The sequence below is a fragment of the Tenrec ecaudatus genome, chromosome 1 (genome assembly GCF_050624435.1).
Source record: "Tenrec ecaudatus isolate mTenEca1 chromosome 1, mTenEca1.hap1, whole genome shotgun sequence".
In the NCBI taxonomy this organism is placed as follows: Eukaryota; Metazoa; Chordata; class Mammalia; order Afrosoricida; family Tenrecidae; genus Tenrec; species Tenrec ecaudatus.
The window spans coordinates 69,632,330-69,660,312 of NC_134530.1; the positions used below are offsets into that span (position 1 = coordinate 69,632,330).

General features: G+C 52.5%; 2 protein-coding genes across 5 annotated transcripts in view; one reads left to right on the forward strand and one right to left on the reverse strand.

Moving 5' to 3' along the window:
• Nucleotides 1-1,383, forward strand: part of RNF220 (ring finger protein 220) — a 264,994-nt gene extending 263,611 nt beyond the window's left edge. For all 3 annotated transcript variants that reach the window (XM_075555314.1, XM_075555322.1, XM_075555330.1), the window contains one exon: nucleotides 492-1,383. In XM_075555314.1, coding sequence (XP_075411429.1) covers nucleotides 492-563 — 72 coding nt within the window. In that variant the 3' untranslated portion in view covers nucleotides 564-1,383. The remainder of the gene's footprint in view (nucleotides 1-491) is intronic.
• TMEM53 (transmembrane protein 53) lies at nucleotides 909-26,694 on the reverse strand. Of its 2 annotated transcripts, XM_075555344.1 has the most exons (3): nucleotides 26,568-26,694; nucleotides 9,274-9,395; nucleotides 909-4,259 (listed from the first exon to the last, which is right to left on the reverse strand). In XM_075555344.1, exons 1-3 carry the CDS (start codon nucleotides 26,626-26,628, stop codon nucleotides 3,606-3,608), a joined length of 837 nt encoding a protein of 278 aa, XP_075411459.1. In that variant the 5' UTR covers nucleotides 26,629-26,694; the 3' UTR covers nucleotides 909-3,605. The 2 variants fall into 2 exon arrangements, with proteins under 2 accessions (XP_075411459.1, XP_075411468.1); XM_075555353.1 differs by lacking the exon at nucleotides 9,274-9,395 and having other exon boundaries at nucleotides 26,568-26,672.
• Between the last annotated feature and the right edge of the window lie 1,289 nt (nucleotides 26,695-27,983).

Genomic DNA, 27,983 nt, shown 5'->3' on the forward strand with positions numbered 1-27,983 from the left:
AGCATAGAACAGTCAGCACAAAAGCTTAGTTCCTCCCCCACCCTGCCCCTACCCCCAGAGGATTCCGTGGATGAGGCCTATTGGTGAGCTCTGAGTCAGGAGCCTGGTTGTTGGGAAGCAGGAGCTCCTTCTGCTTCTGCCATATTCTTAGCTTGGAAGCAGCCATTAAAATGTCGCCCGGAGACAGCAATAAAAGGCCCGGACGGACGTGGGCTCTGTGTCCTGATCAAAGGCCGCGTGTAATCTCGTTAGGGCCGAGGCAGCCACAGCTGGACCAAGCCTTGTTCTCATTACCGGGGCTCCTGCTGCGGGGCTGGCCAGGCGGTTTGATCCAGGCACCCCCCAACTCAGTGGCTGCCTGTGCAGCTGGGGCTGAGAGGGAGGACCAGGGCCTAACACTGCAATGCAGGAGCCATGGCTGTGGGCCAGGGTGCCCCTGTGAGGCCTGGAGGCCCCGTGTGCAACCCACGCCTCCCCTGCCCTCCCTACAGGGCGCCAAGAAGCTCTGCCCACAGTGCAACACGATCACAGCGCCAGGGGACCTGCGGAGGATCTACTTGTGAGCGCACCCCCTCTCCAGCCTCGCCTCCCGCAGCCCCACCTGTCCCAGCCTCTGTGACAGTGAGCCTCTCCCCGTGTACATACATGCACATACACACACACACACACATACACACAGGACTCTGGAGCCAGAGTGGAAGCTGCGGCCTGGCCCTGCCGGCTGTTCTAGAATGCCCAGGATGAAGCAAGGGGTGGTGGAGGATAGGGGAGTAAGGCTCCTGAGATCCAGCCCCCAGACTGACCAGATGGACAGACAGACATGCAAACACCAGACTGAAGCACATGTAATATAGACCGTGTATGTTTACAATGTTGTGTATAAATGGGACAACCCCTCCCCCCCACCCCTTGGTTGTATGATTTTTTTTTTTTAAGAATATCTGAAGCAGTGCCTCCCTCAGGGCTGGCTGGGGGCTCGGCCCACCCACCTCTTGGGGTGCCTGCCTCCCCGCTCCCCTCCATGGTGTCCCTCCCTCTCCCATGTGCTCGGTGTTCAGTGGTGTATATTTCTCCTCCCGGACATGGGGCACACGCCCCCAGGGACATGGTCCTCTCCTTAGTCTTAGCTCATGGGGCTCTGTTTCAGAGCTGTGGGCAGGGATGGGCACCGAGCTGAAGCCAGGGCTGGCAGTACAGCTGGATGCGGGTGCACCTGGCTGCCCAGCTCCTCCCAAGAACTGCCCCTGGGATCAGAGCTCTGCTCCCAGGAAGTGTCTCCTCTCGGGGCCCCATGGTGTGATGCTGTGTCTGTATATTCTATACAAAGGTACTTGTCCTCTCCCTTTGTAAACTACGTTTGACATGGATTAAACAAATATAAACAACTGATGCAGTGTGTGTGCCTGTTGTGTGTGGAGGGAGGGGCCGGTGATGGGGCTGAATAGGGCAGTCAAGGGGTTAACCCCGGCAGCAGTGCAGCAGACACCTGCTGGGGTCTGTAAAGCCAGGCTGGGTGCTCTGGCTGGAAGGGTGAGGTGGGGGGCAGGGCAGGTCTGGGCTCCTGACTATTGATGGGTAGGGGCTCCAGGTTAATTCCTTATCGATGCAGAATCGTCAGCTCATTAATCACAGAAGAGGTCAGAGCTTGGGGGTACAAGAGGGGTTGTAAGCTCAATCCCCCAACCTAGAGCATTGGACCCTCCCTCCCTGTTCCTGAAAGGTTCCGGAGACTAAACCGGGATCAACCATCTCAGGTCCCTTGGGGGTGGGGTTAGGTTCGTTGTTCCCTCGCAGTACCCCAGGGCCCCGCCCAAGTGTTCACATAGAAATGGTGGCAGTCCTGTTAGGCCCCTGGAGAAGAGAAGGGAGCTGGGCAGCTAGCATATGACCAGAGCCCTGGCCCGCACTGCCCCGGTACCCATCCTCCATGAAGTGAGGTGGGACAGCAGCCTCGGAGCCGGAAGCCAGTCCTCACCTGCAACAACGCTGGAGTGAAGAGCTGTTAAAATGCAAGGCCCCTGAGCAGCTCCACCACTCGAGCGTCCTGGGCACGTCCTCAGGCTTGCCCTCCCAATAATTATTATCCCAGATGCCCACCACTGCATGGCAGGACTGGCTCCCTCTGCACCCAGGTGACAAATCTCCATTTGGAGCCTGGGAAAGCCCTTCACAATCACGTGCCCAGCTGGATGGCATCCAGTATCGAGACGCAAAGGATCCTGGGGCTGAAGGTGCCAGGGAGGAAGTCTGCTGGGCTTGGGAAAGCAGCAGGCTGAGGAAAGGAGTGGATGGGAGACAAGGCCGGTGGAGAAATGAAGAGGCTTTTGATGCCCACCAGGCCGGCTCCTCTGATGTCTCTGCTCTCCCTTTCCCTGCCATGGGCTCAGTGGGTCCTCGATGGCTGGTTACCCCCACCTGGGAGCCGTGTGCTCTCTAATAAGGGCCATTAACCCAGAGTGAGGGCATCCACTGAAGGCTGCCCAGCTGTGGGAATCCTGTGCTCTCACGGCACAGGCGGCACTGCCACCTGTTGGCCATGGCTAGGAACGCAGCCACCCACCACAGGCTTTACTGCAGTGGGGACTCAGGGATGAGGCAGCCAGAGCTTGGCCCATGGGGACATCCCCTTAACCCAGAGCTTCTCCAGCTATCTCCTCTCCTTACTGCCAAACTTTGAAAGCCCAGCCCTGTCGCCAAGCCCCTTGATCACGTTCAATCAAGGACTCCCTGAACAGCCTAGCCCTGGTGGCACCGTGAGAGCAGCACTGCGCTGCCAGTTCAAAGTCATCAGTTGCTTCTCTGGGAAAGGTGTAGGCTGTCTGCTCCCAGGACCCCATAGGGCAGTTCTCCTCCACCCTGCGGAGTTGCTAGGGGTTGGAATTGGCAGCAGTGGGATTTGCTTTGGTTTCTGATGCTACTCCAGAAGTGACTCGCAGAATGATTGATGGCACAGTGCTAGGCCGAGTCTACCCCCTGCCCTGAGGGTATCCAAGTGGGTGGGTGTCAGTCTATGCCTGTTAGCTTCCTGCTGCCTCCCTGCCCGCCCTGGTCCAGTGACTTTCCATTGAAGGCTGAGGGGCCTGGGCAGGCCGCTCTCTGCAGCATCCTCAGCTGCTGCCTCAGACGCCCTGGCAGTGTCTGAGAGGCTCCTGTGAGAACTGCCAGAGGGGACCCCTCGGGATATGTGGCTTTTGTTGGGCAGTTTGGTCTTTCTGGGACCCCAGAGCTCAGAGGACAGTCGCTGTGCCCAGGCCGGCCCTGTGGCACTAACCACAAGATCCACCTTGGGCTCATCCCCACCCCTGCGCCCTTGGAAAGCCCCTCATAACCTAGGTGCCCCAGGGACTGGCAGCCTGCTCTGCACGTGGGGAAGCACAACCAGTGGGCAAGGCTCCCACAGAGACCTGCACAGGGGTCCCTACTCCCAGGGAGCCGGGGGCTGGGAGTCTATCTACCAGGAGTCCCCCTGGACGGAGGCCCATAGGAATTTCATACTTGGGGTCCACACGGTCTCAAAGGACCCCGGGGAGCTGAGGCAGAAGAGGGCCCCACGGTGTCAGGTGTGGTCTTTATTTGGGGAGCAGTGGTGTGGTGAGGCGGGGCGCTCAGTGCTGGACACAGCTGCGCATGAAGCTGACACACAGACTGGTGTAGTAAGTGGGGTAGTCGCGGAGGTGGCTAACATGGGCGGATGACACAAAGTCCACGGCGTTCACCAGGACCTGGTGTGCCTGGCGCGCCTCCACCATGCGCTCCACATCCCTGGCCAGCACCACCTCGTCGGCCCGCGAGTACAGGTAGAGCTCGGGCCACCGAGAGGCCGAGTCCTGGAGCCGGTCATAGAAGTGGGTGTGGAAGAGGGCAGTGAGGGGAGCGAGCAGGATGTGGAACAGGACGGCTACCAGGGCGAAGGCCGCCAGGAGCAGCAGGCGCAGCACGGCAGCCCGGTGCTCCAGGATGGTCCCCAGGGCCCGCAGAGCCCCCACCAGGTTGCTGTCCCCGGGGCCGCTGTCGAAGATGGTGCCCACCACACGCAGGTGGCAGAAGCGCCGCTGGGTGAGGAGCAGCTCGAGCACGTAGCGGTACAGCATGACGCCCCCGTTGCTGAAGACGTGGAAGAGCAGGGGCTCCTTCTCAATCTCGTAATCAAAGAGCAGCTCGAGCAGCTTCCGGGCCAAAACGCGCAGTGAAGGGATGCCCAGGGACTCGGAGAAGAAGACCATGTGCCACGGAGCTGTGTATCGGATCACGATGCAGCCCTGGGGAGACGAGACAGGCTCGGTCGGTCCGAGGGGGCAGGGGCTGGTGGGTTTTGAGCGAAGGTCGGAGGGGTCCAGCTACCCATCCCTTCCAGGTCCCGCTTCAGCCTGGCTGCAGCCACCACTCACAGCCAGACACACAGCCCTCCAGGAGTGGACAGCAGCACAGCCAAGGCCTGTCCTGAAGTCGTCCTCACTTCAAGGTACCAGAGCCCCACAGCCCGGGATGGTATTTGGGGCCTGGAATCCAGAGCATGCTCTGGAAACCCTGGGCTGAGACTCAACAGGAGGAGCCCCCACCTGCCCACCAGAGAGCCTGTGGAGCCTTCTCAATCTCCAACCTCATCTGACCTCACAGAAGCTCCCCCTCTGCCCTCTCCCTACCAGCAGCCCCCGCAGCCCAGCCTGGCCCAGCCCACAGCAGTCATTTGAGTCAAACCCTGAACACCCAAGTCTGTCTGGCTCTGAGGCCTGGGGTCCCTCCTCCTGTTTGCCCTGCAATTTCAAATACAGTAAACGCTGTTGCTCCTCCAGTTCCAGGAGTTGGGCCTGAACCCTTCCTGGCTTCCATATGTGGCGATGCCTGGGTCAAGTGTACCCCCAACTCTCCACTCTAGTCCCCGTTTTAATCTGTCCATCAGCGAGCCAAAGCCACCCTGCCTGGTCGAGTGTCCTCTCAGTGACCTGTCCGCAAGGCCATGGGGCCCCTTTGTCAGGAGGGTGTGAGCTGGGCAGCCCTGGGACCAAGCAAGTCGGCTTCGATTCCTGGCACCACTGCTTAGTAATCAGATGGGCAATGGGCAATGTGCTTGTTGTTTCTGGATCTCAATTCCCCCTCTGTCAACTAGGATAGGATGATTTGGGTGAAAATAAAACGCAGAGTGGAGACCCAAAGCCCATTTGTCGGCCACTGGAGAGGAGATGGTCAGTCAGGGTGTGATGTAGCACCGATGAAGAACACAGCTTTCCCCCAGATCCTGGATGCTTCCTCCCCCAACTACCATGATCCGAATTCTATCTTGCAGGACTGGATATGGCAGAGGTTGTACACTGGTGCATATGGGAGCTGGAGGCACAGGGAATCCAGGGTGGATGATACCTTCAGGACCAGGGGTGTGAGGGGAGATACTGGGAGAGTGGAGGGTGAGTGGGTTGGAAAGGAGGAACTGATTACAAGGATCCACATGTGACCTCCTCCCTGGGGGACAGACAACAGAGAAGGGGGGGAAGAGAGACTCCGGATAGGACAAGATATGACAAAATAACAATCTAAATATTATCAAGGGCTCATGAGGGAGGGGGGAGCGGGGAGGGAGGGGGAAAAAAAAGAGGACCTGATGCAAAGGCTTAAGTGGAGAGAGCAAATGCTTTGAAAATGATTAGGGCAAAGAATGTACGGATGTGCTTTACACAATTGATGTATGTATATGTGTGGATTGTGATAAGAGTTGTATGAGCCCCTAATAAAATGTAAAAAAAAAAAGAAAAGAAAATGCAAACCTGTATTTCAAATGCCCAAAACGGCACCTGACATGAAATAAAACGTTCGACCAATAGCAGCAGTAATTAGTGGTCGAAATCCTGAAGTCTGAAGCGGCTACGCAGCACTCCAGGGATGCTGAGGAGAGGAGTCTCGAGCTGCGGGCAGTTCCCCAGTGTTCTGCTCCAACTTCCCAGAGAGAGGGCTGGGGAATGTCGCCCTCCCCCGCTACACACAGCAACCTACCTCCCCGCCACCGCTGCCACCACACACACACACACACACACACACACGTCCTAAGACTAAGACGCCTGGCCCATCTACCACGCATGGGTGCACACCTGGGAGCACCCAAGAATACAGCTCTGGACACAGCCACACAAAGCACAGGGAGGTACAAACTGCTGTGCGAACCTTCAGGTCTGTGCACACACACACAAAAGGCACTTCCTGGGACTAGGCACCCGCCCAGTAGTAGACAGGGGTACCTGTGTCCCTGCCAGTCTGTGGTCACAAAGCACTTCCCCTTCCCACGAGTGTGCGTGCCCCTGCTGACCTCATCGGCAGCACTCCCTGCGGGAGTGGACACAGCCCTGCATGTGCACCCTTGGGCACAGGCACCCGTGCACACACCCAGATGCAGAACAGTGCTCCTGAGCAGAAAGCAGACAGCAGGTACATGGCCGCCCTGCAAACAGCGAGCACTCCCGTGAATGGACACACACACCAGGCTTCCCGACAGTCCAGTGGTCTGGGCACCTCTGGTCGGCCACCTCCTAGTGCAGAGACTCCTAATAGTCTCTGTGCCAAGGGCCCGGCTCTGCCCCTTCAGATCCCAGTCCCTTCGCCACCCGCCCTAAGCTGACCATCCTTCCACCTTCACAGTGCTGGGTCCCAGGCCAAGGCCCTGCTCCTCCAATCCATCCCTCGCTCTCCTCTCCTCTCCTCTCCGAGCCGTCCTTGCTCCAGCGTCCAGCTCAGACCAGCCTCACTACAGAGCTCCGTCTTTCCACGATGCTCTCTCCTAAGCACACGCCCCCCAACTCGTCGTCTCCCAGACAAATTTCCAGAATCATTCTGACACTCACTCCAGTCTGACTTCTGCACGCTCTTACTGAGCTCACCCGGCGCTCCGGCTGCTCAGCCTGCCTGCCAGCAGCAGGTAGGAACACCTACCCCTTCATCTCATGTGGCCTCCACTCTTCAAGGAGGCAGTGCCAGGCAGAAAGGGACTGCTTGGATTTAACATGTTGGTTTGGTTTTTTTTGGTTTGTTTGCTTTCTTAAGAGCGATTTAATGTTTGCTCAAAAGCACAGCCTTGGAAGCCCAACGGGGCCGTTCTACCCTGCCCTATTGAGTCGCTATGTGTCGGTGTCTACTGGACGGCAGGTGGCTTTTGTTTGGTTTCGTTCTTCGGGAACAAGTAACGAGATGCCATGTAGGATCTGGGACTGGGTCCTGGTTTGGGCGAATCAGTTGTAAAAGACACTCTGGATGGAAAGGAGATGGAATGGACATGTGTTAGCCCAGGGAGGTGAAGATCAGGATCTGGAAAAAGTCAGATACTAAACAGCGACTCTCATTTAGGTGAGGAAAAGGTACACACACACACACACACAGCAAAGGAGCTGGGGAGATAGAATGTTTTATTTTCTTGAAAATTAAGTGTTATGAGTTTGATTTGGAGAAGCTTTTTTTCCTCCCAGGTCCCATCCTGTCTTCCTGTCCCTGACTAGCCCCTCCACCAGCACTGCAGCCCTTGTCCTCCCTGGGACCTTCCACCCAGCCATGGCTGTCTCCACTCCCTCCACAGTGGTCCACCTGCCCAGGACTTGCCGTGGATGCTCCCCACTCTCTGGGCTGATGCTCCAGCTGTGAGCACCACCTCCTTTCATCTGTGGGACCCTCCTCATCACTGGGGGTCTCACCCACCCCCCACCCCCAGCCTGAGCTGTTCTAGTGTTCCCTGGGATTATCCCCTCGGCTCAGAAACTGCCCCTGCCTAGCCTGGCTGTGATCCTGACCCCAGCCTCACAGCCAGTCAGTCTCTCCTTAAACTACCATCCCACCTCTTTTCTTAAATCAGTTTATTGGGGGTTCTCACAGATAGTATCACAATCCACGAACCATTTATATCAAGCGAACTTGTACAGATACTGCCATCATCATTTTCAAAACATCTTTCTTCTTGAGCCCTTTGATATAGGTTCTTCTTTATTCCCTTCCTCCACCCCCTTACCCCTCATGAACTCTTAATATATTATATTTTGTTATTATTTCATATCTTACACCATCCGAAGTATCCTTTCACCTACAATTCTGTTACTGGTCCCCCTCGAGGGGGTTATACGGCCAGCATTGCTATCAGTTATCAGCCATCCCACCTCCTAAAAACTCCTCAGTCAAGCCACCTGCCTCCACCTGCAGCACGGGCCCAACATCCTGGTCCTGGCCAACTGCTCTCCTGGGTCACAGCAACCTCTCCTGCCTCACCCCCGCCTCCCTATCACAGACCCTCTAACCTGCCCCACTCCAAATGGAGGGTTTTTCCTAACACCACGCCCCTGCTTGAGGACCCCCAGCCTCATCGCCTGCCCTTGCCCTCTTTCCTCCTCTGTTCTAGTCCCAACCAACTTCTGCTGTCCCTCAGTTGTCCTCCAGGACCTTAGTCCAGCAGAGACCGGACAGATGAGGCGCGCTCAGGAGGCAGAACTCAGAACAGTGAAAACTATCTGCAGAGTGAGGCAACCTGTAGAGCCACCTGCTGTTTGGAGGGAGACCTCACAGTCAACATGTCCCTCACCCCACTCCCATTCCAGGTCCACCACACAGCGTGGACAGGGTCAGAGGCATGAGGGAGAGTGACAGTGGGCATGGCTGGGACCTGCTGCCTGGGCCTTTCTCCCAGGTGCTTACCACTCCTCCTCAGCCCAAGGCTCCCTGCTGTGCTGGAGCCGTGTGCACTGTGGACCCTTTGGGCGGTTGCTTGGATGGAGGGAAAGGCCAGACCTCGGCCAAAGGCAGAAGGGACAAACAGACCCCTCAGGCCCCTCTCTGATGGCCTCCACGTCTACATCCAAGTCTTGGTGGAGTTCAGGACATCATTTTGCAAGACACCTTTCTCCTTTGGGAATTCAAAAGATGCCATGGCCGACCCTCAGGCTGGAGCCCCCCTAGTCAGAGGAGGAAGTTCTGGTAGTACAGGCTCCGCCCAGCATGCCCAGCATAGAATAGCATCATCTGGCCAACAGGGATCCCATAACTGGGGAGCCCATCCAGGCTGAGCTGACCACTGTGGGAGCCAGGGGGCGGCAGAGAAGTAGGCCAGCGGGCTGCAGGGGCTAGGCCAAGCCACGGGATGGGCAGCAGAGGCGGGGACACCCTTGTGAGGATTATCTTCCCCAAAGGATGGTTAGGTGCCATCCCCACGTTGGCCATACCAGAGGTGATGACAGCTAGGAGTTCCCCCCTCCCCCAGCAGAAGCAGGTGGTAAGGCCCCAGCTCAATGGGTGTCACAAGCCTGCAGTACTCACCCTTTTGTGGTAGATGGCGCTGTACTTGGCAAGGTTCTTGTCTGCGCAGCCACCCCAGCCCAAGAGAATCACTACCGGCTGTCGTGTGCTCTCCTCCTTCCTCCCTTCCTCTGGGCTGCTCTCTGAAACAACAGACAGGCTGGCTGTTGGCGTGGGTGTGACTGGCCACTCCAGAGCCGGCCGCCACCACTGCCTGCACCAGACCCCGCTCCCTGCCTGCCCTGCCTGATTCTCTGCAGGCTTCTCGGAGGTATATGGAAATCAATGGGAAAACCCCCCTGAGGACACCTTTAGGGGCTCAAAGATGTAACCCAGGTAAGGCACGCACACCCCGTGCCTTCCACCTTCAACCCTGGAGGCCGCAAACTACCCCGCAGGCCCAAATCTAGCCTGCTGCCTGCTTCTGTGTGGTCCACAAAGGATGGGTTCACATTTTTAAGTGTTTTCTTTAAGAGCACTATTTTGTAACAGGTGAAAATGATATAAAATTCAAATACAGGTGCCTAAAAATAAAACTTTACTGGAACACAGTCATGCTCATTCATTTATGTACTGCCTGTGGCTGCTTTCATGTTAAAACAACAGAGTTAAGCAGTGTTGTCACTTCTAACAGCACTGCCATTGAGCTGGTCTGACTGCTAGCAGCCGATAGGACAGAGGAGAATGGCCCCTGGGGGGCTCTGAGGCTGTGACTCTTCACAGGAGTGGCAAGCCTCATCTTTCTCCCACAGAGCAACTGGTGGTTTCAAACTGCTGACCTGGACATTCATAGCCAGCAAATAACCCACTATGTCACCAGGGCTCCTCTGTATCACGTGCATAGCCTAAATTACAAGGACCAGTCAAAAAGCAATGCTATAAAATCAGACCTGTCTTAAACAAACTCATCAAAGCATGCAGCTGTCGTTCCTCAATACCATAGATCCTCCCAGCAGGTCTAGACGCCTCTCGGTGTTTCCCCTTTGCAACCCTTCCCCAAGCATTCTGCACCCTTCCATTCACACACATCAGGGCGGCAGTGTGAGGGATTCAACATGCCCCTTGTCAATGCTCTTTGAGATGTGTGAGTAAAACGAAGTCTGAAGGGACAAGATTGGGATGCATGGAGTGTGCTTTCCCAACAGAATTCTCTTAGGGCCGCCCTTGAAGGCCCTTGATGGGGGGGGGGGGAGAGGGGAATCCCACCAAAGATTTCTGGTCTTTTTTTCACCAACGTCATTTTTTCATTTTCTTAAATAGCCTTCATAATAAGCTCCCCCGATCGTCTTGTGTCCTTCAAGACAATCTATCAAGATGCCCTTGGGAGCCCCAACACACAGTGGCCATCACCTCTGAGCTGCCTCTTTGCCTTGAATTTAACTGGCCCAGCAGATCCCCTCCGAAGCTGCTATGCTGATGCGACCTTTGTGTTTGGTTTTAAGGCGCCCTCATGAGACTAAGAGTATGTTACCGAGAAAACCCATCTACAGCCATCCGCTGCTGGCAGAGGCACGTTGACAGGTGTTTGATTTAGAATAAGCCCAGGCATGGTGGGAGCGGAACCCTACAACTGTGTTTGTTATTTTCCCTTGTACTTACTTACTGGCCCTTTATGGGAAGAGTTGCCCCCCCCCCCCGCCCCACGAGCATATGGATTGAAGAGAGGGTTGAGGCTGTAAGCAGGGGAGGGGAATCCAGAGTTGCAGAATGGCCTTGTTTCCAGAGGCATCCTAAGCCGTGCGCAAGGCTGGAGTGTTGAGCCCACCCGGGGTGCCTGGAAGAGCGATCTAAAGGGAGGCCACTCGACAGCGGGGGGGGGGGGGGGGGCTTTTCATACTGACTGAGCTGCAGAACTACTATTACAGATAATGGAACGGAAGCACAGAGAAGCTAAATTAGTTGCCTAAGGTCACACAGGCAGGAACTCTGGCCCCGTCTCCCCACCCTGCGCTACGCGGGCACAGTCTGTCCCCAGGCCCCAGTAGACACTGCAGCCGATTTCCTTCAGGGAGAGATGGAAAGGCACCATCAGCTGCCTTTGCCAGGGCAGCAGGTGCAGCGGCCTCCCAGCAGCCTCCAGGAACGGACCTCGTCTTATCTCCCTGTGACTGGAGAAGTCCCCAGCAGGGACGGTTTGCAGACAGTGACCTGCCCTCCTGAAAGGGCCATTGTGCACCCTTCCAAGGACCAAGCCTCTTGGCGATGCTCAGCTGCCACCCTGAGATTTACGGCTGCTGGGGGTGACCTGACAACAGTAAATTTCAAGGCTAGTTAAGAGGATGGTAAATATAAATCACTAACCTTTGGACAAAAAGAAGACAACAATTTCCTGTGGAAATTAATGTGATTGAAAAGTTCAATGTTCCTGCTCTGTAGCAGCGGTGGCTCTGGCCTTCGGAGATTAACTGCCCGCACCCGCAAGGATTCCGGGCTGGCGCGGCAGCCCCCGGTGCCTCAGGTCCCAGCCTCTGCTGACTACAGCCAGCCCCACAGCACTAACTCGGGCGGCTATAAATCTGCCCCTGCCTTGCTCCGGCTGCCGTCCCCTGTCCTCTGTTCTGCTGGAGGAACTGCGTCTCTGCCCCACTGGGCCCCAGCCCCAGCTCGCAACCCTCCCAGTGAAGTCCACCCCACCCCCGGTGCGGACCCCTGCTACTGTTCAGCTCGGAGGTAGAGAGCTGGACTCCTGAGACCCTGCCCTGGAGGTAACCCTCACCACTGGGCAGTAGTCTGCGCACATACCACCCCACTGCCACCTATGGGGACCTTGCCATGTGCCACGATAGAGGCCGGCAGTCCCAGCAGTTGTGGGAAACAGAAAAGTTATTCCCCAGGTTGTTCCCACCCCCCCACCCCCCCCCAACAGATGACAACCCTCAGGTGCTGCTTGCTCCATGACTATATATCTGGAGGGCTACTGCTGAAAGGCTATCTGCCATCTAGAGCACTCAGACCCTATAGTCTGTCCCACCCTAGTGGAGCCCACTCCCTTCTGATCAGGTCAAGCCAACTCAGGGACCACCAAGGTTAGGCTGCCATCTTGTCTCTAGAGCCCACCTGTCCAGTTACATTTGTGCCTTCTTGCACATGTATGCCCCCTAGTGCCTCCCTTCCTATTGCATGCACACCCCTAATTCATCCCCTTCCTGCCGTGCGTAAGCCTATTGTACAACCCCTTCCTGTTACACAGGTGGGTACTCGTAATCAGGGGGCTTGCACGCCCCGAGTGTATAAAAGCCTTGGTTGGAAATATATTCCCTCTGTCTGCGTAGATATGGCTGCTGAAGGCATGATGGTCCCCGAGGTGAGCACTTGCATGCTTTATCTTGTCTGAGGGCTCCTTCATTTTACCCCTCAATTACCCCTGAGACCCATTCGATGTGGAGACTGGTACCCCACATGCAGTGATGCTGCTTTCCTAGTGGGGGCATTCTTCTGAGTCTCAGAGGGTCTTCCCCCTTAGCTGGGACTTGGAACTCAATTGGCAGGAGGCTGAAGCTACTGACACTGGTCACTTGCTCCACCCCATTTTGCTGGCCCCCTTGGCTTCAGCCATTCAAGTTGGAATGACTCTCTACTAGGTGTACATCGCCAACAGAAACCCTCGCCAGACTGGCAGTCCTGCCTCCTCCCAGAAAGCAAGCTCGCCCGAGAGCACAGCCAGGTCCTCCAGGAATCCCTCAAGCCACCAGGTCTGCCGCCGGCCTAGAGCTGGCCCCACCCAGTGCGCCACACACCATGCCCATCCCCACCTCAAGCCTGCAGCAGGAGCTTCCCTCACACGCTGCTGCCCTGGAAGTGCTGGGGTCCAGGAGAATCCAGGGATCTCAGGAACGTGGGGAGGGTAACAGGACAGGGAAGGCGCTCCCAAAAGAAAGGCACATTTGTGCAGGCTTCACAGGAGCCTCCCTGGTGGACAGACCTCGTGAGCAGGGCGGGTAGCGGGCTATGGAAATGACACAGCCAGTCTGGGGAACAGCTTGAAGTCCTGGGAGGGACAGTGGTCAAGAGCATTGCGAAGAGTGGGTCTGGAGCCTGATCCTGCAGCGCACACTTACACAACCACAGCCGTGGTGTTGAAGACTCTAGGAGAACTGTTCCCTAGGGTTTCTGATGCTGTAGAACTCTCTGGAAGCAGACTGCCTCAGCTTTCTCCTGAGGAGTGGCAGATGGGCTTGAACCATTAACCCACTGTGCCACCAGGGTTCCTTAAGCCCCACTGAAGAGTTGGGACTTGATTCTATAGCAGTGGAGATCGAATAAAGATTCTGGAAGGTGGTGTGGCCTGACCCCACCTGTACCTGCCCATGGCCTGCACAGTGCTCGAAGCCTGTCCCCTGACTTAGTCTGTCAGCTCCCATTCAAGGACTCGGCAGGCAGGTGCTGGATGAGTGTACGTCACAGTGAAGAAGGGATCTGAGGAGAAAGCACTGCCTTGCTTCTCCTCCCCCACTGCCCTCATAGGGCAGTAAAACTAATCCTATGGCTGTGTTTGTCATTGCGCATCAGACAGGAATGCCTCTACCCCTTGTAAAAACCCCTGCTCTTTATCTGCTCACTCCTCTGGCCAGAGCTCTCTCCCACCTCAGCCCTGCTGCTGACGCCCCCAACCCACTCTCTTCCAGGCTGCAGCTGCCCCTGCATTAAAGACTGACCCCTGCTTGGATGCCCACCGGACTCCATGGTTTACCATCACCCTGGCAGACTGCATTGGCTAAGCAGGCAATCCAATCCACCTGGCTATTAACCATTACCAACCTCTCAGTGCCCACATTTCGTTCCAGCTGCAACTGTTCCTCCCGTTCTGTCCCCCCCACCCTCCCAAATATGAATAACAATCACAGCAACAAGAGCGAACATACAAAGCATTGTGCACCCTGGCACTTTACTTATGACTCATTGCATCTTCACAATAACCCCATGAGCAAGGCCCTATTATTATCCTCGTTTTACAGACGAAAAGCCAAGGCACAGCACTAAGAAGCCACTTGCTCAGTCACACATTAAAATTTTGTGCGTCCAAGCATACCACCAAAGAAGTGAAAACACTACCTACAGAATGAGAGACTATATTATTAGATATACAAGGGGCTTGTGGTCAGAATCTATTTTAAAAGCATACAACTCAACCACTGAAATGACAGATAATCCAGTTAAAACAGGCAAGATATTCTGCATCAAAAGGGGGAAAATGCAGAACACAATTTCAAATTCTCATGGATTTCCAGCTGTGGGAGCATGGAGGGCGGACGAACTCCTAAAACCATTGGTCTGAGTTAACCTTTAAAGTAGTGGTTCTCAATCTGTGGGTCGCAACCCCTTTGTGGGGTAGAGAGACCCTTTCACAGGGGTCACCTAAGACCATAGGAAAACACGTATTTCCAATGGTCTTAGGAACCGAAGAGACACTACCGTCTCCAGGCGGGTCTGCCCACATGCAGATACGCCCACATATGAGTGCCCGGCGTGAAGTCTGTTAACCATGCTGCACCATGCTTCAAGACAAAATCTCATTTATTTGTAATTAGAAATAAATATTTCAGAATATATAATTACATATTGTTTTGTGATTAATCAGTTTTAGTTACATTCAATTTGTAACAATGAAAATATATCCTGTATATCTGATATTTACATTATGATTCATAACAGTACCAAGATTATAGTGATGAAGTAACAACGAAAATAATTTTATGGTTGGGGGTCACCACAACATGAGGAACTGTATTCAATGGTCGCAGCATCAGGAAGGTTGAGAACCACTGCCTTAAAGCTTCAACCAAGAAGATTCCCTGACGTCTTCTGTAAACCAAACAATGGCTTAGCTGACAGTTACAATGCCTGCTTTACCCTGCAGCGGCAAAGACGGCAGGGACCCTCAGGCGGCAGGGAGCTCATGTTGAAGAGGGAGAGACTTGAAGAATGCAATCAGAAATGTCCATGTAGACGCTGCTGAATTGCTGCGGGTTTTGCTGTGTGCACAAGGCATGCCCCGCCCCCAAACCAGATTTTTTCCTAAGCTATGGATTTAAGCTTTTTTACACACAACCTTATCGCCTCCAAAGTACTCTCCATTACACAATGCATTTGTCAAATCTGCGATTCCATTCTTGAAAACATTTTTCAAACTCATCTGGATGGCTGACAGCACCTCCCTCATTTTTTTTCCTTCACTTCATCTTCCTTGGCAAATCACTGTCATTTCATGTCCCTCTGCATTCAAAGAAACAAAAAGAAGTTGCACAGAGCGAGGTCAGGTGAGTAAGGTGCATGGGGCAAAAGTGGCACGCTGTTTTTTGCCAAAGACTGGCAAACTGAAATGGCTGTGTGAGCAGGTGTCTTGGCGTGGTGGAAAAACCAGTCCCCCTTCTGCCACAAATCAGACTTTTTTTGTTGCACACTGTTATGCTGTCTTTTCACACCCTCTAAATAGAAAGCTTGATTAACAGTCTGACCTGGTGGAATGAACTCCAAATGCACTAAGAGCCAACAGGGAAACTGACAGGCATCCAGAACAAGGTTTGTCATCAATTGACATTTCACCTTATTTGAAATGACAAAAACACTTGTACACTTTAGCTTTTTCCATAGAGCTATCCTTGTAAGCTGTGTTCAACATCACAGCAGTTTCCTGTGGTATTTTTCCTGAGCAAGAAAAGTTCACAGCAGGATACTATTTTCTTAAATCACAAAAAATGAGGTTTGAGCGAAACTGCTTTTATGAAAAAAAAATTCACTGTGACCAGAGAACCTTCCCAGGCAATGCCACTGGGTGCACTAACTCAGAGCGAGGTGCTTGATGCTCATCTAGTGGGAAAAATGTGCACTACAAAAGCTCCGCTCTGCCCGGGACAATTCCATTTCTTGAGGGGTACTCCCTCATATTCTCAACAACCACATAAAATAAATAGGCAAAGGATTTGAATAGACATTTCTCCTAAGATACCCAAATAGCCAACAAGCACATGAAAAACTGCCTAACCCCATTCATCATTAAAAAGCCACAAATCTGATATCAAGGGTTCAAGTAGAAAGAGAATGTTTTGAAAATGATGATGGCAGCATATATACAAATGTGCTTGACACGATGGGTGGATGGATGGATTGTGTTAAGAGCCCCCACTAAAATGATTTTTTTTTAAAAAGCCACATATCAAAACCACAGTGAGATCTCACTCTCAGGCGAGGCTAGCAACCACTGGCACAGAGCGGATGTGAAGAGACTGGAACTCTCAGGCCTTGCTGGTGGAAATGGGAACTGGCCGTTTGAAAACCATTTGGCCGTGCCTCAAGAAATTAAGCACAGCGTTCCATGTGACCCAGCAATTCCAAGCCTAAGAGAACTGGAAACACAGATGCACACAGACACGTGTGAGTGAATGTTCACAGCAGCTTTATCCGGAATGGCCCCACAATGGGAACACTCCATTTGCCCAACAACTGGTGAATGGGTAAACAAAAATGTGTTATCCATACAAGAGACTGCTGTCTGGCCCTAAACAACGAGCAAAGTACCAGTACCAGTTAAATTGTAGCTGACCCTGAAAAGGAGTTGACATGAAAGTCCAGGGCAGGTAAATTGATAGGGAGAGAAAGTAGATGAACGGTTGCCAAGGGCTAGGGGCTATCAGGCACCTGCTGAGGGAATCAGCGTTTCCTTTTGGGAAATGAAAATCAGCATTCTGGAATTCAGTCGTGGCCTGCAGACGACCTAAAGTGCTGCAGTGCAAAGGTGTCACACTCGGAGGACGGAGAGCCCCTGAGCCAAGCTATGGCATTTGCCAGCGCTTCCCATGCGGGGCAAGGAAGGCCGAAGAAGAATGGCGCGTGTAACCATGGTGTCGGCAAAGAATAGCGACAGTACCCTGGACTGCCCGAAGAACAAACACATCTGTCTGGGGAAAAGTACCGCCATTCTGCTCCTTGAAACAAGAATGATGAGACTTTGCCTCACACACTTCAAGCAGTCTCTGGAAAAGACCATCATGCTTGGTGCAGCGGAGGGACAACAAAGTGAGCTGGATGGACAGCAGGGCGGCAGCAATGGGCTCCGACCTAACAATGATTGTGAGGATATTTATTCTGTGTGTTTTATTCTGCTGTCCAAACGGTTGTTTTGAGTTGGTACCAACTCAATGGCCCCTAAGAAACAAACTTACTAACATTCACCCAACTTTACAAGTGAATTTTGTGATATATGAGGTACACTTGTCAAAATGGTATGGCAGAAACATCTGACCTCATCGTGGGGGAAAGAGAATCAAGATCACCATCAACTGCCCACAGCTGACTCCTATGAGGCTGAGGTCAGACTGCCAAATGTTTTGTCAATTCTGACACCAGCCACTCACCACACCACTGACTATGTTTCTATGGGTTTGATAATTTGTTGCAATGGCCACAGAATTCACAGAAAATAGTGACAATGAAGGGAAGCAAGAGGTTACAATTCAAGATCAGAAATAATTCAAGTTACAATTCTTCAGTCAGGGCAGCTGTGCCTCCAGGCAAGACTCTCTGGGCCTCAGCATCATGGCTCCAGGCCTTTGCTTGGGCAAGTGTTACAAGTTCTCTAGCTCTGCCTAAGTGCCTCAAAGCACCCCACTTGCCAGGAAACCTGCTCAAAATCGCTGATGTCTTTGGCTTAGTGGGCCTGTCAGTCTGGTTCTGTCCAGTGGCCAGAGGCACCTCCACTCCGCCAATAAGCCTCCTGCAATTCAGCTTTCTGGCTCTGTGAGAGCCCAGTCTCCCCTGCCAGTATCCCCTGGTTCGGCTACCTCTGCTGCTGTCTCCCGCCCTCTCTCACCATCTCTGGTGTTACAGCTCTGTCTCCTTGAGCCTAGGAGTTTCCCAGAGTAGGGCCCCAGGTTCAGATAACATGCCCCACTCCCAGCTCTCCTTTCTGGATGGTTCTGAGATTCCTCTGTCCACCTCTAAGATGGCTCGCTGTAAGCCTCGTTAGGTGGCAAAATGTACCAAAATGACCAAACCATTAGGATTCCATACATCTTATTTGCATGGTCCCATCCCCACAAAGGTATCACAGAACTTATTTACACTACTGGCAAGCTATCCAATCCTCTAGATGGGCCACAAGCACCTAATTTACATAGTTCCACCCAGTCATTTGGTAATTGCCAATGACGGTGAAGGGCCAAATTAAGTACTATACTGTAATCTCTCAAGATTATTATTACATAGAACAATTTAAAAGAACAATACAGTATGTGAGAAAACAAATTGCAAAACCCTTTGTACAAAGATAACTTAAATTTTAAATATATATATACTTAGCTATTTATGCATAGAAAAAAGATATCAAAATAGTAGCAATTATCTTCAGGAAGAGAGCTGATTTCTTTCACTTGCTTTTTAAAATTTTTTTTACCCATATTCTACAATGCATCTGGGTCACTTCAATAGATTTTGAAAAGTTTTTAAAAATAGAATGATATAATTGGAGTTATTTCCAATGCTAAATTGGAAAATTGTGATATTATTTTCACAACAGAGTAAAACAAACAAACTAAGCGGTGGTGAGCAGAAGCAAGGGCAGTTACGAAGGCAAAGAGGAGCTATGCAGGCCCAGCAGCCCCTAAGCTGAGCAGCGGGACTCACTTACTGGACCCACCATGAACCAATTCAATCTCACGGTTGTCCCGTCCTCCAGATTTTCTCGAAAAGCAATCCTGACACTGATAATACAACAAGAATTGCAGATACGCATATTGGGTAACAGTTCAAGTCATAAATTAGATGGGGGTGTCCCAGGGGCACGTAGGAAGACAAAGGAAAGGGCTGACAGGCAAGGGGGGGGGCGTCGGTCTATGGACCAATATGTGCTTTTTTTATTTGCAAGTCAGAATCAAAAGACCAAATACTGGTGTTTATTTTTTAATGTGAGGAATAAAGGGAGCCTTCATCTCTCACTCTCTCCCAGAAAAAGTCTTGCCGTTCCTACGTTTAAACCACATTAGTTTGAAATTCCCATTTATTTATTTCCTTTCTGAAATACCAAGACAGTGAACAAACGGGAAGAGAGTCTCAGAGTGCCTGCTTTGTAAAATCAAATCAGAGCTGGGCTCAAATCTCCAGTCCCAAGGCATTTGGAAGAAGAAGAAGAAGAAGAAATCTCTGGCTCTGTCCCTCGGTAACTAGGAGGCAGAGCTTGAGCACGTTCTCTAAGCTTCCATCTCCTGATCTGTGAAATGGGGATGCTAATGCCACGGGTGGTATCAGGTGATCACCACTTAGAGGGACTAACAGAGGACTTAGCATGGTACTGGCACAAAATAAGAGTTCAATAAATCAAAGTTATTATTATCACAAGTAATACATGTTCACGGTAGAAGCAGCAGAAATGAATATCTAATAAAATTGGACTCATACTGTTTTGTAATCTGCTTTCTTCCGTTGAGCAATATATTGTGAACATCTCTCCCTGTCAGTTTATATATTTCTACACCATCATTTTTAGTGGCTGCAGAGCGGCTGTAGAATGTTTCGTAATTTATGGCAACCAATCTCCCAATATTGAACATGATTTTGTTGCCAATTTTCTTGCTGTTATAAAAATACCTTAATGGACACCCCTTTCTTTGTTGTCTGTCCTTAATTATTTGCTAGAAACAATTGTATTTGGGCACTACTCCCAGGGTAGGTCACAAAGTTCTGCTACTAAGGTTCTAGTTCACCCTTGCACAGGTTTGTTCCCAAGCAAATGTGCTAAAACAAGGCTCTGCCACTGGGAGAGAGTTGCCTGGCTATGGGTCCATCCTCTCGGCCTTAGTCTCATTAGGGTACCTTCAAAAAGAGAGAGAGACTTTTTGTGCCCCAGGGGGACAAAAAGTTATTTTTGAGGTCAGAAACTCCTGACCTAAAATCAAATTTTTAACAAAACTCAAATAGCCACCTTCCCAATTCATTGAAGCTTTGTAACAAGTTTATGGATACGCGACCCCATATAAAGCAACGGCTTTTGTATAGATTAGGTATTTCTAGGGAGGTTGGGAAGCCCTCAAAGATGAATTCAAGAGACAGAGGTTAGCTCAGAAGTGATGGGGACTCTTTGCAGGGACTTCCAAGGGGTAATCTTGATAGATTTTTGCAGCAGGTGCAAGATGATCACAGGAGTTCTTGTAAAGAAGTTTTAAGAGACTGAGAACTATACCGGTGAGGAAAAGGCAAGAAAGCTGCAGCCAGGATGTATTTTTCCAATCAGGACAATGCACCCGCTCCTGTACTCTGAGAATTCCATTGGGAAATTTACCCCATCCACCCAACTGCCTGACCTTGCTCCTTCAGGCTTCTCATTGTTCCCCAATCTCAAAGCACATTTAAAAAGAACAGAGCAGCGTCCCTCAAAGATCCCCGACTGCCATTTGACCTGGAACAAATCAAGAGCGCATGCAGAAGTCTTTGAAGAAGGGTTAGGGAGAAGGGAACATCTTCGGAAGTCTCTGGACCTAGATGGAGGGAATACTGAGAAACAACAGCTTCCCATTGGGACATTTTTGTTTAATAAAAGGCCTATGCCTTCATAGCAATACCTTTTTACTTACCTTCAGATTGAATGGTAAGTGAAACTTTTGCATGCATAAGCTTCGGCATGAGGCTCTTGAGCTGAAATCTAGAAAACCTCTGAGCTAAATACATGACCTTCCCCTTAAGTTCCTGTCCCTGATCTACAAAGCAGGCTAAAAGCGTTCCTTGCTTCACAAGAGGATTATGAGGATTCTTCTTTTTCTTTGGAAGTGAAAGGAGAACCTGGACAGAGACGGCATGGTCAGCAATGAAGTAGCACAAAGACCTCAGCGAAAAGGGGGCCTGCCAAGGGCCTGCCAAGACGGAATCCCAAAGTCAGAGTCTAGCACAGGGCCTGGGAGCCCTGGTGGCATAGTGGGTTGATAGCAAGGTCAGCAGTTCAACACCACCAGACCCTCCGCGGGACAAAGATGAGCTTTCTACTCCAGTAAAGAGTTACACCCTTGGAAGCCCACAGGGGCAGTTCTACCCCATCTGATAGGGTCACTATAAGTCAGAATTGACTCAATGGCGGTGGGTTGTTTTATGCCCCACCCCAACCCCCTCCCCCCAAAACAGAGCCTGACACCAAGAGGACCCTTGGAGAAGGGTTAGCAGGGATGAAAGAAAGAAACCATGGTTTAAAATAAACAACCATCTTCTGTTTTTACATTTGAGATTTTTTTTTCTTAAGTATGTCATGCTTTACGTAAGCGTCTGAGGACTCGGGCATAATAGTTCTTGAGGTGGTCATCTCATTTCTCGCTCCCCAAAGCACACCAGTCCCTCCTCAGGCCGTGCTCCCGAAGGCCGCTCTGTACCCTCTGTTGCTCATCCTCTCAGCAGTCCTCCAGAGTCTCAGGTCCAGCCCACAGGTTGGTCTGGACCACCCAAGCCTGCTTCCCAACTACTGGGCAAACTTGAGGATTATCTACCTGTCTTTGACCTCGGTCAGTGCTTAGCAACAGGGCAGGCTCACCCTAACTAAAGCTGAGGAACTAGAACCAGGCACTTGCCCTCTCGTGACCCCTTATGGTGTTCTTTTCACTCAGAGCAATCCACCTGCCCCAGGCCCAGGGCCTCATCCTCGCCAATTCTGCGAACGGTTTTTGGAAATGTTTACTGAGTCTGAAAGCAACACGGTGCCTTTAAGAAGGCAAGCTGGGCTGCCAAGAAGCTGCAGAGGGGCCTGGGCGGGATTTGGCTGATCATTCTCCGCCCAGGAGGAGGGGCAGGGCAGACTGGGATGTGAGGCCACTCTGAGCCATTTAGCTCAGCAGATGAACCCAATCCTTCAGCCCGGCCAAGCCCCAGCAACCGTGAGCACGACTGTCCGTCAAAAGCACACTCCTACATGGTAACAGAATTGTGGGAGTGCCCTGCGAGCGTGGGAGAAATCGCGGTCCAAGAAGAAGAATGTATGTGGTGGGGTAGGATTCCCCAGGGGCAGGAGTAGTGGGGTGCGGGCGGGGGGGGGGGGGCGGCTTCCTGGAAAGCCCAGACAGACATCCCCTTGGCCTGCACAGCCACAGATTTGGGCTGGTGGGTGTTTGGGCCGGGTCCGGACTAGGCAGCCTCTCCAGCTCCTTAGAAGGATAGAACGTCAAGGCCCCCATTTCCAGCCTCTCTGGGAGATAAATGATCTATGGAAGTACGCATCTTCTGCCCCAACATTCCAAGGAGCTTATCTCTCCAGACCAAGGTTGTGCAGCCCCTGTCCCAGCACTCCAGGGAGCAGGTTGGCAAACAACAAAGGCACTTCCCATCCTGACTCAAGTTTCTGCAGCTGCAAGCAAAAAATCTCCCTTCCTTCTGTGAACGTATTCCTTCCTACCTCGCCCTATATATCTCCCACCGCCTCACCGACAAGCTGTGGTTTCCCTGACCTAACTTGTTGGGTCTCAGAACTTCACAGGAGCTCAAAATGCTCCTGTCCCTTTCTCTGCTCTCCCTTCCCTCCTGATAGCTCTTTCCCTACGCTAACAAAGCCGCTCTTAACCTCACGTTTTTTGTCTCGATCCTATCTCCGTTCAGTGTCTCAGTGATGACCTCTCAGTGGGGTCCTCTCCAGGAGGATCCTGGGCTGTCTGCTCTGCCCCACAAAACCCAGAACTCTGACCCCACAGTGTAGTTGTCTTCCCACTAAGTGACATACCAGCAGCAGCTGCTCACTTCTCTGTCAGCATCCAGCGCAGTGCTTTATTGTAGGGTCAAGATAGTCAAATGTGGGAGACACGGAATTTCAGAGACCCGCTATGAACGTCCCACATGCTGCTGCTGCTATTAGGTGCCAGTGACTCGGCTCTGCCTCAGAGACACCGTAGGTGCAAGAGAACACAACGCGGCCCACGAGGCCTCACAACGGTTCTCAAATCTGAGCCCACTGTTGCAGCCACTGCCGATTCATCTTGCTGAGGGCCTTCCTCTTTTTTCACTACCCCTTGTCCATGCTGTTCCGCGGTTGACCAGTGACTGAATGGGCCCCTACGGACTGACGCTCTGTGAAACTAGGTTAGCCTGAATGGGTGCTTGCTGCAGATGGGAAGCAAACGGATTCAGGAGGTCACAGGGTATGACCTCCTTCTGGGGGGCCCTATAGACTGGGGCTCAGCTCTGGGACATGAAGAACTATAGCAAGCCTAGAGGGCCGGTCAGGAGGAGGAGCACTGTACAAACCACATCAGAAGACAAACAGCTGGGGAGCCCGAGGTATGGCCCTAGAAGAGGTTTGCAGAAGGCATGAAGGCATCCTCGTGAAGAGAGAGGAAGAGAGACCGCCTCCCTCGGGGTTGCACTTAGACAAATCTCTGGCTCTGTAGTCTCCACATCACTTCGCAACCTGCTTATCCCACCACCACCACCATAAGCCCACCATAAGGTCCGTGCAGGGAGCCTGTGTGTTAGTCCCTGCAGGGGCATCAGCAACGAGCCCCCAGCCAGGACCCAAATGCTGACGACTATTGTAGATTGAGAAAGGGACGCACTTTCTAACAATTCCAGGTGCCTCCGCCAGGCCAGGACGACTGGAGGGCACATCCTGTCAGGGAAGGGTCTGGCAGCAATGAATGTCCTCAGGCTGGCACAGGGATGCGGGACAAAATGACCCCCCCGGAGATTTCTTCTGATTCCCAGACCCAACCTCCTGGAGCAGTGAAAGGAGTCACAGTGAGCAGGGAACGAAGGGACCGGGCACACGCACATCCAGTGACTCTCTCCCTTAGCCTCACGGTCCTGTGAGGTAGGCTCAATTGCTACTCACCATACAGCAGAGGGATGTGAGCCTCAGGGAGGCTCACTACTTGCCAAAGCCATAGAGCTAGAAAGAGGTAGCGCCCAACTGTGAGCAAGGACCACCAGGCTGCCCTTCTGGACTGAGAAAGAGCTGCCCTCCCGGCCTTGCACCCAGGAGACTGCTCGAGACTATTGCTGCTGAAGATTCTACAAGGACAATGGTAAGTTTTGACCTCACCTCTCAAAACTTTGCAAAAATAGTTTTGCTTCCATAAGCCCCAAAGGCATAAACCATCAAATCCAGTTCTAGGGAAAAACAGCTGGGCTGGAGTCAAGCTGTTGAGTGTCTGGAAGCTTAGGAGTTGTCCTTCCCTCCGAGGCCCCAACCAAGGGTCACAGATGCTGAGGAAGGGGGCGGGGCACTCTGCAGGAGAATGAGCTGGGCAAACCAGAGGTCAGTGTCAGGAGCAGCAGGAGAAGGGCATCCGGGGCAGAAGATGCAAGACATGTGGAAAGTCACAAGTGAATTGTGATGACTGGAACATAAAATTAAACAGTAAAAGGGCACGGTGATAAAGCAGCAAGCAGGGGCTGCTAAATGATGAAAGACTCTTGAGTGCCACAGGCTAAGGAATCTAAACTTTATCTGGAGGATAATATGGAGCCACGGAAGGGTTTTAGGAAGAGCTGTCAACGATCACCTCTTTGCACCAAGAAGGTCCTTGTACTCACTGCCATCCAGTCAATGGTGACTCATAGGGACCCCCCGTGGGATTCCAAGACTAACTGTTTCCAGGAGCAGAAAGCCCAGTCTTTCTCCCTCAGAGATGCTGGTGGTTTCGAACCGCCTACCACATGGATCCTAGCCCAATGTGTAATCACTACACCACCAGGACTCCATAAGAAGAGCCTGTAGTATAGGAGGAACCACAATACTGTAGACTATATGAGGCTGAGTGCTGGCAGTGAGGCTGGAACCACGAAGGCGAGGCAAAGCAATGCTGGGAGAGACACTGAGGGACGAGTCCAGTGCCCCACAGGCTCCTCCGCCATAATTCCCAGACAGGCCAAACATACCGGCCCTTACCCCCCAAATCTAGTCACACTACCAGGACCCCTGGCCTGGCTTAAAGGCTACTAGTTTTGAGGGGCATACGGCACTGAGGTGGTACCCTGGTGGCACAACCATTAAAGCATCAGCTGCTAACAGAAAGGCTGATGGTCCCAACCTACCAGCTGCTCTGTGGGAGAAAGATGTGTCAGTCTGCTTCTGTACAGATTTACTGCCCTGGAAGCGCTATGGGACAGTTCACTGTCCTTTAGGGATGGTCTGAGTCAGCATCGTCTCCACAGCAGTGGGTGTTTTAAGTTTCATGGCCCTGAGGAAATCTGCCGTTTCTTTAAAGTGTAAAAAAAACAAACAACCCTATCACTTTGATGACTAAGGTGCACCTGATCCAAGTGATGGTATTTTCAATAGCCTCATATGGTTGTAAAAGCTGGACAAGGAACACAGAAGATCAAAGATCTGACATGGTTGGATTGAGGTGTAACTGAATAGACCCCATCGGTGAACGTTCAAAGGACAGTCAGAAGGCTGTTTAGAAGTGAGGCTGGTGAAACCTTGGTTCCCTTACTTTGAACGTGTCATCAGAAAAAAACAACAGCTAGAAAAGGCCATCAGGGTTGATAGAAAGAGACCAAAAACAAGAGTAACCCTCAACCAGACTGACACATTCGCAGCTGCAACAATGGGCTCAAACACACCCAAGGACTGCAAAGGGCCTACATTCCGTCCTGTACACATAAGTGGCCTGGGGCTGGGGCCGGGGCTGGGGCAAGACTACAGCATCTAACAATTTTGTGGGGCCTCCCACACAGGTTTCTTTATTGCTAAAACCATGCTAATCTAAATAGCTATTACTGAACTCATTTCATGACAGACCCTCTGCTAGGGACTGTACCCAAAGTAAGGTCAGGTGTGCACCCTACGACACCTAATACGATTCTGTTCCTTCTGCAGATGACGATACTTCAGTTCTGAGCGAGTAGTTTGCTGAAGGCCAAGGTCATCGAGCTACGAAGTCTGGGTTGGAACCGAGTTCTCCTTGCCTTCCCAGACTATTCTTTAATCACTGTCAAGGAGAGTGGAGGACGAAAGGCGAAGGTCTGGGTCTGTTTATGAGCGTAGACGACCCACATGAAGCCGTCCGTTCCTTCGGGAAAAATAACTGGTGGGACACAGATCCCTCAAGCCCAGACAAAGGAATCATGAGGGGCCCCCCGCCCCCCAGGACACTGCACCGAAAGAACAGAAACTGGACCCAACTGAGCACCTGACTCGGGCACAGTGACTTAAGTCAGAAACGGGGAGCATTCCGGGGGCGGAGCCTTCAAGGGGGCGTGGCTTACGGAGTCGGGCGAACTCTAGAACCCTGGGACCCTATGAGGGGGCGGGCCGGGAGAGGGCGGGGCCGCGGGGGCGGGGCCTCCGCTACCTCCGCGACCCACCGACTCTTTAGGCCACCTCCCCCGGTCTGGACCCAACCCTCGTTCCATACCCCGGCTCCGGCAGGGCTGGTCCGGGATCTCGATGGTGTAGTCCAGCTCAGCTGAGGCCATGGTGACGGTGCCGGCCCTCAGCACAGGCCTCCGACTGCTGGAACTCCCGCTCGCCCGCGCCTTCCCCCCGGCCACCGCCCCTGGCGCGGCCCAATCGCTGCTCACTCTTCTCCGGCACCGGCCAATCCGTGAGCCGCGCTCTGTGACCTCCCGCCCTAGCAACCACCGAGTCTCCCAGCGTGCATGCCCCGCCCGCGCTAAGTCCCTGGCCCGCAGCCATTGGCTGGCTTGCTTGGCCTCGACCAGCTATTGGTCAGCCCGGACGCCGGTCACGTAGAGTCCCCACCCCCCTGTGTAGGTAAGAGGGTCTGAGGGAGTTGCTGTGTTCTGGTAACTGGGCGAGTCCCTCGTCTGACCGGCGGCGCTTCATCCTGCAGCGTGGACGGCAATCCCATTTGAATTAAGTGTTCTGGCTCCATCAGCCTTCTGCCCAAACCCGCAGCGCCGAGGGCCGGAGGTAGAAAAACGAACGCAACGGCCAGAGCCGCTCGTGCCGGCGCCTCCTCCCTTTGGGTTGGGGCGGAGTCGAGGGCGACGGGTGGCCAGTTTGTGGGGGTGAGGGGAAAAGAATTGCCTGAACGCACCGAAAAGCTATTGAGTACAGCTTTCCTGCGTTTCCCTGCGTGGTTGCTAGGGCGTTTACCTGGTGTATATCTAATAGGTGCCCGGTAACTATTGCTTTGCTTTGGGGGATTATGTACCAGACAGGGAACTAAACAAGAGTCCTTAGGTTCGAAATGAAGACTTACGCATTTAGCCTGATTTCCATAAGTCTTCACAGAAGAACAGTTCTGCTCCGTCCCCACCGTGAGTCCGAATCGACTGTATGGCAGTGAGGTTTAACAGAGAGGAAAGCTGCCGTGCGTGAACCAGCTGTACTTCTGCACCGAGGGAAACTATTACAAGAGTAGCCCCTTAGGGTTTTAGGAACTGAGGGAATGGGGTAGTCATGGCAGCCGGAGAAGTTTGAGGCTAGGCCATGGAAGAGGTGCAGATTGGAAAGGAAAGGACCCCCTTTTGGGAGTGCAAAGAGGGGGAAAGTGAGGAATGAGTGCCCGAAAATGCACAGGCATCTCCTGAGCAGAGAGGAAACGCATGTGGCGAGATCACAATCTTGGTAAGAAGAGTTAGGCCCAGACCTTGAAGAGTCTTTTTTTGCCAAGCTGAGCTTTGGGCTTGTGAGGCAGTAGATCTTTCTCATGATAAAAAAAAAATTTTTTTTCTAATCCATTTTATGAGCCTAGAAATTAGACTCTCCTGGGAGAGTAATGATCCAGGTTTTGTTTTAGAAAGATGGTTGCAGAGAATAGACTGGGCAAAGGAAGACCAGTTGGGATGTTGTTGCCGGAGAGTAT